Source organism: Tupaia chinensis, unplaced genomic scaffold (assembly GCF_000334495.1).
Source record: "Tupaia chinensis unplaced genomic scaffold, TupChi_1.0 Scaffold149964_2, whole genome shotgun sequence".
Taxonomy (NCBI): Eukaryota; Metazoa; Chordata; class Mammalia; order Scandentia; family Tupaiidae; genus Tupaia; species Tupaia belangeri.
In genome coordinates, this window is record NW_006209806.1 from 956,960 (window position 1) to 967,486 (window position 10,527).

Sequence of the window (10,527 nt, forward strand, 5' to 3'; positions counted from 1 at the left end):
GCGGCCCGGCGCGCCCTGGTCGTGCCCGCCTGTGTCATCGGAAGGGAATGAGGCCCGGTGCCCGGTGCCTGCCTCCCTCCCCAGGGCCCTGGCTCCCCTGTCCCACATTCACCCATTCTGCCATGGCTAGGGACGCGGCGGCCACCTGGGGGGGACGCTGTGCCTCTGCAGCCCCCCTTCAGCCTGCAGATGAAGAGCCAGGCCCCCCCTCGTCTGGCAGCCGGGAAGGGGGAGCAAAGGAGAGCGGGAGGGCTGGGAGTCACCCGGGGACTGGGAGCGCCCAGATCTGAGCACTGAAAGCTCCTGGCCACTTCCTGCCCCCGTGTAGCCTGGGAGGGCCTCCTGGGAGCCCGAGCCCTGACCCCGGGTTTGCGGAGGTCCTGGGTCTCCTAAGCCACGTGCCTGCCCGGGAAGAAGCTGGTCGTCCTGTGATGGCCGCCGCTCTTTCCTGTCTTGCGGGAAGAGGCGGCCCTGAGGGGGGGACGGGGGCACCCCAGGAATCGCATCTTAATTCAGGGCCTTCCACACCCTGGCATTGAGCCCTCTTGCTGAATGAGCTAAAACAATGATTCTGAGGCCAGTGGTGGCACAGTGGTTAAGGCGGCTGTCCCACAGGGCTGCGTCTATGGTTCGAGTCCTGGACGTTGCTTGAAAAACACGCCTGGTGCGTGTGCGTGCATACCCAGAATCCCGAGAGGAGAACGGGGGCAAGAGCGTGCGGCGTGGCCATCCCCCAGGGGTGCCGCCTCACGTCCGCTCCCTCCGCCTCATTGTCTCCCCTCTACCGAGTGCATCTCTCTGCAGGAAATTCCCCATTCAGTTCTCCAGGGAGACCCGCATGACAGCCGGTTCAAGCCCTGCTCCCTCCAGACCTCCCCGGCCTGCTCCTAGTACCTGCTCTCCTGGGCCTTGGCCATAGCCGCGTGGCTTTGCTTCTTGTCGCGTGTGTTCCCATTTCCCTTAACTGTTTGGGAGCATCGAGGAAACCGTCTATGCCTGGGAAGTTTTCTTTTCTTTCATTTTTTAAAAAGGCTTTTGCCATAGGGTGCGTGCACTGGCTGGAGAGAGACAGAGAGGGGAAGTGAGAGAGCACCCCCCAGGGCGATGATCACCCTGCAATCCCTTCTCTTCCATTCTCCTCTCAAATTTTGGGCCCACATGCACACAGGCCCTGCGTGATTTTCAAGCCGCCGGGTTTGGGGCTCAAACTATGGTCAGCCAGGTGGGAGTCTAGTGCCTTAACCACCATACCCCCTGCTGGCTCTGGGAAATTTTCCATTACAAATTTAATTTACTTTCTTTAATAGACATCTCCATTCAGTGTCTTTAATAGATGAGCCTTTATTACATTAATAATATGTGGTGTGTTCATGTGTTTTCTTTTTTGTTTTAAATAAAGAGGGCTTTTGAAGAAGCTCATTTTTTATTTTATTCATGACAGAGGGCACATGTGCACTCATGAGGGAGAGGGAGAGAGAGAGAGAGAGAGACGTGCACTCACCGCAGGGTCTTGTCAGGTCACAATCCCCTCCCCCAGCCTGCCGGCTCATCGGGATCTTGGGCACGCATGCATATGCCTGGCGTGTTTCAAGTCAGTTGAGCTGGAACCCAAAACCACAGTTGGCTTTGTGGCTTCCAGTACTGCAGCTCAGTACGCTACTGAGTCACCAAGCCTGGGCCAATAGGGCTATTTAGACTACCTACTTCTTTATTATTATTATTATTATTATTATTTGCTATAGGCCACCAGAGAGAGGCAGAGAGAAAAAGGCAGAGAGAGAGAAACTGAGAAAGCAAGCCACCAGGTCCAGGACTCAAACCGTGATTAGCCATGTGGGAGTCCAGTGCCTTAACCACCAGGCCTCCTGCTGGCCCCAGACTACCTACTTCTTGAATGAGTGTTGATGCTCTGTGTCTTTCGGAGAATGTGTTGACCTAAGTTGTCAAGGTCTCTAGCGGAAAGCTGTTCATAATAGTCCCTCGTTGTCTTTGACAGACTGTAGGCTCTGTAGCGATGCCTCCCTCATTCCTGATATTGGTCACTCGTCTCTTCATTCCTTTTCTTCTCTGTAGGCTCTGTGGCGATGCCTCCCTCATTCCTGATATTGGTCACTCGTCTCTTCATTCCTTTTCTTCTCTGTAGGCTCTGTGGCGATGCCTCCCTCATTCTTGATATTGGTCACTCGTCTTGTCTTGATCTGTCAAGATCTAGAGCTCTCCTTGGACATCTTGGGTGCACTAACCCCACCCACCTTGCAGGGCCTTTGTACTCGCTGTTCTTCCTACTGGGGGCTCTTGGTGACCCCCCCACCCTTTGTGTGACCTGCCCTTTCACCCAGGTCTCAGCCCACGTGTCACTTCCTCAGAGACATCTGCTCAGACTACCCTGGCTCCAGGGACAGCCCATCCTTCTTCCTTGCGTGCTGCTCGAATTTCCTTCACAGCCCTCCATGGTGGGCCTTCTTGCTGTGCCTGTCTGTCTACGTGTTTGTTGTCTGCCTCCCAGTTACAGCACGAGGGTGGGGACCACATGCACCCCCAGCATCTAGTCCCAGTGTCCCGTGACCCTGACATGTAGCAGATGCTCTACAAACGCTTTATGAGGGAGTCAGTGAGTCCTGCTTTGGGGGATTCTCCCCAGACCTTGTACTGTATCTTCTTGGAACTGGAAAAGTTCTTAATCCCCAGAACCCTGAGCACTCCTCAGCCCCACACCAGGGAGCGCCTTGTCCCACAGAGAGGGGGGCAGTTGTCTGTGTTCCAGGCACCGACAGTGAGGCAGGGGCCATGCCTTAGACCACCCTCCTCCCAGCCCCAGAGCTGCCTCTGCACCTCCCTCCCTTCTCAAAAGCAGGAATTGGGTCCAGGAGATATGATTTTTGTTTCCCAGAGGCGGCTGATCCTTTTGAGGAAGATGGCATGGAGGGGCCAGGGCTGGGGCAGGGCGGTGTCTGTGTCTGACATGAAAGAATCGCTATGAGGGTGAGGGGAAGCTTCCCAAGAAGCCCTGAAAGGAGGCCTGTCTGCCCTCGGCACTTTGAGGTAGCTGCTAGTAACACCCACAGGTGGGGACACGAAGGCCCAGAGAGGTGGAGCAACTTGCCCAAGGTCACACAGCAGGGACTCCAGCCAGAGTTCCGTGCTTCTGATCACCCCGTTCCTCTACCCCTCGGAGAGAGAAAGGCACAGAACCCCAGTGACAGATGGGGAAACCGAGGCCCGGGGGCGCAGCAGGATTCGTCTGGGGTCAGCGGCCAGTCTGAACTAGGCCTGGACTTAGAAGCTGAACCCCTCGCCTGCTCTGGCCACCCGGGCCCTGCTCCCCGAGTCCTGGGCACCCTGCCGACGGAGCCAGCACAGGCAGCCTCGTGACAGCCAGGGCCTGGCACGGCCCCACTTCCTCCTCCTTCTCCAAGAGGAAGCAGCACTTCCTGTCCCGCTGTGCGGCCGCCAGGTGGGGACAGCTCATCAGGGGCTTCCCTGGTGCTGACCACCGCCTCGCGAGCAGCCCAGAACCCTGCGAGGCTCCCGAGGCTCTGGACAGCCGGGGATGTGACCAGTCCGTGAGTCATGGTCACGCTGTGGGTGTTGGCTGGGTTGGCTTTTCACTCTTTTTCTAATGAAACAGATGAGAAGAGGGAAAAAAACCCAGCACGTCCAATGAGACAAGGCAGCCTTCCAGTGGTGGGGTTTGCTCGTTCCCTGCACCTTGGCGAGGAGACCCGGGGTCTGAGCGTTCAAGGCAGAGGAGAGGCAGGAGGTCGAAGGGCCAGGCCCCGCCGTCGGCCGGTCCGATGGCGTCTCCGGCAGCACCGTGGGAGCTGTCTAGCTTCCAGGGTCTGGAACAACGTGACATGCGGTCAGGTTTGGTGGAGACCTGGCCCTGCTGTGCTGACCTCGTCCGTTTTACCGGCGAGGGACTCACGGGCCCAGAGTTACTCCCCGATCGTCCACCTGCTGTGTGACCCCAGGCTAGCGGCTGTACCTCTCTGGGTCCCCGTGTTTCTTGCACACGTGGGGCAACGGCAGGGAATCTGCTGAGGCCTGACTGAGGGGACACTCTGCCCTGGGCCCGGGGCCGGCCATGGAATAGCCGCGTCGGGGCCGGGCCACTGTGGCCACCGCTGCTCTTACTCAGGGGACGAGGGACTTCCGGTGTACTAACGTCAAAGCCCGGGGACTCTGGCCTCAGACAGGTCTGGGCTCGAGCCCCGGCTCAGCCGCTGCCAAAGCACATCCTTGCCGGATCCCTGCTTCGGTTTCCCCACATGAGAAACGCGTTCGTCGGATGCGGCTGCTTGTCAGGCAGAGGCCACATGGAAGGTTCAGGTTCGATTCTCGGCCTACCCTAGAAAGCCAGCGCGACTGCACACGCCCATGGTCCCGGCTCCTGGGGAGCCTGAGGCAGGAGGATCGCGACACAGTGAGATCCGGTCTGCACGCACACGCACACGCACACGCACACGCACCGCAGGACAGAAAACGCAAAGGAGAGCGAGGCCAGGAGCCAGCCATCCCAGGGCAGAGCCCGGGCGGGGCCACGCATGGCACTCCAGGCGGCGGCTCGCGGCCACCCTGGGACCCAGACCTCCAGTGCTCTGGCCCAGTGGAAGGTGTCCCCGGCTCCGGGAGCCTCCTGGGACCCGGCGGGGGTTCTGTCTCTCACTATCACAGCCACGCGCTCGGCTGGGGGTTGTCAGGGCCGGAGGCCACGTCCCAGCTCTGTCCCTGTCTCTTGATCCAGCGCGTCGGGCCGGCCTGCGGGCACTGCTGCCTCGCGGTCCCGTTCTGCTGTCTGGAGCCTTGGCATCCGGAAGGACTTCGGACGGACAGACAGAGCAGCTGAGATGGCCCCAGTCCCATCGCCTGCTCCCAGCTCCCTCCCCCCAATCTTCCCTGACGCCAGACACTCCTCGCATTGAGCGCTCCCACGGGCACGTTCCCGGGACGCACTGTCCTCCAAGGTTTACTCAGTTATTTCTTCCATGAGAGAGACAGAGACAGAGAGAGGCACCCCCGAGGGTCCCCACGCTGCAGTTCTCCCACTGCCCCAGGCAGACTGGCCCAGGGGGACACGCACAGGGGGTCCTGGGACGTCAACTGGGGACCTTCCCAGGTGGGCTCAGTGCCGTGGAGCGCCGTGTTACCGCCGCGCCACCCCGGACACTACCACGAGCCAGACGCAGGTCTGGGCTTGAGCCTCTCTCTTTTTCTTTTTTTTGGAGAGGTTTTTGCTATAGGGCGCGTGCGCTCACCAGAAAGACAGAGAGAGACAGAGACAGAAAGTGAGAAATCACCCCCAGGGAGGATGGCCACACCGCAATCCCTTCTCCTCCATTCTCCTCTCAGGATCTTGGGCATGCACGCACACACGCCCGGCGTGAGTTTAAGCCACCGGATCCGGGACTTGAACTGCAGTCGACTACATGGGAGTCCAGCGACATAGCCATTACGCCAACTGCTGGTCCCGTTATTATTCTTTTTTAAATGCCAAAGAGTGTGTGCTCACAGGAGAGACAGAGCTGGTGGGAGGACGAAAGCACCCATGGGGCTGGGCATGCCATAATCCCTTCTCCGCCAGGGCCAGGATTCAAACCATGGTGAGCCAGGTGGGATCTGGCTTTCTTAGCCACTCGGCCACGGGGCCAGCCCTAAACTTGTACTTTAATGACGTTTTCCGTGAACTTCTTAACGTCTTTATTTGCATAGACTTATAATTTACGTAATGCATGATAGTACTTCGTGTGATAGATCAGTATATGTTTATTTTATTTGTTCATTTTGCCATAGGGCCTGTGCTCTCACTGGAGAGAGACAGAGAGGGGGAAAGTGAGAAAACATCCCCCAGGGATGGCCACACTGCAATCCCTCCCCTGCACTCTCCCCTTGGGATTTGGAGCACACATCAACGTGCCTGGCATGACTTTCAAACTGCCGGGTCCAGGCCTCGAAGCGTGGTGAGCCACGGCCACGTGGGAGTCCAGAGTCTTAACCGCCACGCCACCTCCCGGCCCCTGTGTAACTTTTTAAGCACGCCCGTCACCACCGCGCCGGGAGCTGGCCCCTGCCTTTCTGTACCGAATGCAGGTGTACCCGCTTCCTCCCGAGCAATCGCGAGTGGATTGGGAATGATTTCAGATGCAGCCCCCTCGGTGTGGCGGGGTCCCTGAAGAGAGACCCGCCAATGAGGACAAGCCGGGCGCCCCCAGTGGCCTCAGCTAATCTGCTCCCTTGGCCTCTCCCCAGTCTGACATGGGGATGGGGACTCAGAGAGGAAGCGGCCCGGGCTGGCCACAGGCCCGGGACGGCCCTCCCACCTCGCACCTCCCACACTCCCCCCGGCCCCCGCTCCGTTTCCTCTTTCTGGCCTCCCGGTCACCCTTCCCTTTTTCGGGCTGTCCCAGTTCCTCCCACACCAACCCCTAGCCCTCATCCCTGGAGCAGGAGGGGTCCCATCGCCCTGTCCCATCCTGGAAATGCCTCGTGTCCCCAGGAACAGGCCGGCTCTTTCCAATTGGCATGTGACGGGGAGCAGAGGGACGCTCTTGGGGTTCCAGGGCTGGACAGCGGAGCCAGGTTGTCTGGGTTCCAAAGGTTCCATGTCGTCATCACGGTTGGCCATGGGGGCTCTCTCCCTCTCCCTCCAGCCCCCTGGCTCTTTCTCTGGAGTGTGCACACGCCCGCACTGAAATAACTGCAAAACCGTAGCAAACAAAGTATTAGAGGGACCAGCAGTTGGCGTAATGGCTATGTCGCTGGACTCCCATGTAGTTGACTGTGGTTCGAGTCCCAGACCCGGTGGCTTAAACTCACGCCAGGTGTGTGTGCGTGCGTGCCCAAGATCCTGAGAGGAGATTGGAGGAGAAGGGATTGTGGCGTGGCCATCCTCCCTGGGGGCTGATTTCTCACTTTCTGTCTCTCTCTCTCTGTCTTCCTGGTGAGCACACGTGCCCTATAGGAAAAACCTCTCCAAAAAACAAAAGTATTAGAAATAGAAAAACTGTATGACACATCAATTTTTTATGTTTTTCTTTTAAAGGAATTCTTGACGTAATTAATTTATTATCACTTATTATTTTTTAAATTTGCCCAGAGAGAGACAGAGCGAGCGGCAGTGAGAAAGCCAGCCCTCCGGTCTGGAATGAGAGCCGCTGTCGACCACGCGGGAGTCCGGCGCCCCAACCCCATGCCACGTGCCTGTCGGTGACATGTGAATCTCGCACACTGTGTAAAAGTAGCTGGCCTCGAGCCAGCAGGGGGCGTGGTTTAAGGTGATGGATCCCGCGTGGCCAACTCCATGGTTCGAGTCCCAGACCAGTAGCTTGAGAAACGTGGCAGGCTTGTGCGTGTGCAGAGACCCTGAGAGCGTGGAGAGGGGCTGTCGTGTGGCCATCCCCCTGGGGGTGAGTTCTCGCTCACCTCTCTGTCTCTGTGTCTCTGGTGAGCACACGCCTGCTATGACAGAACTCTATAAATGAACAGATCGCGGGCCAACTGGACCGGCTCCCGGGCGGGTGGTCGGTCAGCCCTCACCGGGGCTGGGCAGGCAGGTCGCCTGGGGCCCACGTTTCACACCCGGGGACACCGAGGCACAGGGCGGTCAGGTCAGAGCCAGGCGCCGGCCGCTCTTGGATTCGGCCGCTGGGGCCTGGTGGGGTGGGTCTCGGTCCCCGGAAGCCAGCAATGGCGTCCCCCGCAGGCCCGGGCGAGAGCGGCAAGAGCACCTTCATCAAGCAGATGCGGATCATCCACGGCGCTGGCTACTCGGAGGAGGACCGCAAGGGCTTCCGGCCCCTGGTCTACCAGAACATCTTCGTCTCCATGCGCGCGCTCATAGAGGCCATGGAGCGCTTCCAGATCCCCTACCGCCAGCCCGAGAGCAAGGTAGGCCGGCGGGCCCTGCGAGGGGGCGGCCCCCGCCGCCCCTCTCCCTTCCCACATCCGATCCGGTCTAGGTTCCGCATCTGAGCTGCTCGAGGGGCACACAGAGCCTGCAGCCGAGACCCTCCTCCAAGGACTGAGGGTGGCAGCCTGCAAGTGCCTGGCGTGGCAGTTAAGGGGCTGGTCTCCCACACGGCTGGCCGCGGTTCAAGTCCCGGACCCGGCAGCTTGAACATCACTCCAGGCACGTGTGTGTGCGTGCCCAAAATCCCAGGAGGAGAACTGAGAAGGGGCTGCAGCGTGGCTGTCCCCTTCTCACTTTCCCTGTCCCTGTCTCTCTCTGGTGACAGCATCTGCCCTGTGGCAAAAAACCTAAGGGGAAAAGGCCCTGATGCAGGCTGGCCCCCATGGCATGGTGGGCAGGGCAAGCTGACCCTGTATGACCGACTGCGGGGTTTGCGACCCGGACCCACTGGCCTGAGAAGCACACCGTGTGTACCCAAAGTCCCCAGAGGCAGGCGAGACGGGGGAGAAGGGGTTGTGGCGTGACCATTCCCTGCCCAAGGGGAAGTGCGTTCCTCGTCTCCCTGTCTGAGGGAGCGCCTGCACCCTCCAGCAACCCCTAGACAAGGGAACGAGTGCTAAATACACGAAAGCCGGTGCCCTCGAGACAGCGCCAGCTGCAGCGTGGGCTGTGGGGCGTGGGCACTGTGGCTCACCTTCACCTCGACGGCCCCGCGCCTTTGCCAGGGTGAGAAACCAGTGGCTCAGGGGGTTGAAGTGGGGACTCCTTTCTGTAGGGTCCGTTCCAGGACCCCGCCGGGTGCCTGAAGCCACACTACGACCACTCCTCACATAAGCTATGTTTTTAAAGAATTATTTATTTTATTTTATTTTATTTTTTGGAGAGGTTTCTGCTATAGGGTATGTGTGCTTGCCAGCCAGACAGAGAGAGACAGAGAGACAGAAAGCGAGAAATCACCCCCCAGGGGGGATGGCCACGCCACAACACAATCCCTTCTCCTCCATTCTCCTCTCGGGATCTTGGGCACGCATGCACACGCGCCTGGCATGAGTTTAAGCCACCAGGTCCGGGACTTGAACTGCAGTCGACTATGTGGGAGTCCAGCAACATAGCCATTATGCTAACTGCTGGTTCCCGAGAATTATTTATTTAATTTTTTGTTATCATTTTAAAACTTTTGCTGTAGGGCACATGAACTCACCAGAGAGAGAGAGACGTGGAGGAAAAGTGAGAAAACAAGCCACCAAGTCCAGGGCTTGAACCACAGTTGGCCATGTGGGAGTCCAGCACCTTAACTACCATGCCACCTGCCGGGCCCCGTGTGTGCTGTTCTTGTAGTCTGATAACTGGGATGGCTACTCAGCAGGTATCGGGCGGGTGGCGCACACAGCACAGGGACGCCGGATGAGGCATAGTTCCTGTCTGGGGTGGGACGGAGCATGATCGTGAGAGAGCCCATGAGCTCCTCAAAACAGCATGCGATTCCACATGTGGGGATTGCTCTGCGCTGGAGTTTTCCATCGAGGGTTTTGGACCGTGGTTAAGTGTGGAAGGGCTTGGGGAGAGGAGAACGTTGGTTGATCTGCTGGATGCTAAGGGACGTGTCTGCTCAACACCAAAACTATCTTCCAAGTCTCACTCCCAGCACCAGAGCGTGCAGAGTTCCGGCTGCTCCACGCTGCCATCAGCGTTTGGTGCTGTCATTACCGGTAGCCAGCCTGGTGGGCGTCAGTAACGCCTCACTGTGCTGTCTCCCTGCCCAACAAGGAGAGCGAACAGCTCTTCAGATGCTCGTCGGACACTTGAATATCCCCTTGTGAAGCCCCTGTGCAAATGATGTGACTATTTTTAAATTTCATTTTAAAAAAATATTTATTTATTTAGTATCAGTATTTTTCAACTCGACCAGAGAGTGAAAGTGAGAAAGTGAGAAAGCAATCCCCAGGTCCAGGACTTGAACCGTGGTCAGCCATGTGGGAGTGTCCAGCCCCTAATCCCCCATGCCACCTGCTGGTCTCCTATCAGCCTTTTTCTTACTGATTTTCAGCAAATTCTCTGTGGCTTCTGGATACAAGTGCTTCGGTAATCTCATGTTTTGCAAGTATTTTCTCTGCATCTACAGTTTGGATTCTCACTGTCCTCATTCATGGTTTTAACGGAGTCCGACCTGCCCGTCCTTCCCGGCTCATTCCCTGGTGTAGTCCGCTTAAGAAATCACTTTCTGGGCTAGCTGCTGACGTAGTGGCCAGGCAGCTGGAGGCCACCTGCGACGTCCTCGCTCTGGACCTGTGGCTTGGGACTCTCGCGGGTTATGTGTGCACACGTCCAAATCGCAAAAGGAGGGAGAGCTGAAAAAGACGGGGGGCTGGGAACCAGCAGTTAGCATAGTGGCTATGTCGCTGGACTCCCACGTAGTCGACCGCAGTTCGCGTCCCAGACCCGGTGGCTTAGAACTCACGCCAGGTGCGTGTGCGTGCATGCCCAAGATCCCGAGAGGAGAATGGAGGAGAAGGGATTGCGGCGTGACCATCCCCTCTGGGGGGTGATTTCTCGCTTTCTGTCTCTCTGTCTCTGTCTCTGTCTTTCTGGCAAGCGCACGCGCCCTATAGCGAAAACCTCTC

The 10,527-nt window shown here is 58.2% G+C and overlaps 1 protein-coding gene across 1 annotated transcript in view; it reads left to right on the top strand.

Moving 5' to 3' along the window:
* GNA15 (G protein subunit alpha 15) overlaps positions 1-10,527 on the top strand; it is a 21,965-nt gene that overhangs the window by 437 nt on the left and 11,001 nt on the right. The window contains exons 2-3 of the mRNA XM_027769593.1: positions 3,419-3,563; positions 7,465-7,884. Of these exons, the coding sequence (XP_027625394.1) occupies positions 3,419-3,563; positions 7,465-7,884 (565 nt within the window). The remainder of the gene's footprint in view (positions 1-3,418; positions 3,564-7,464; positions 7,885-10,527) is intronic.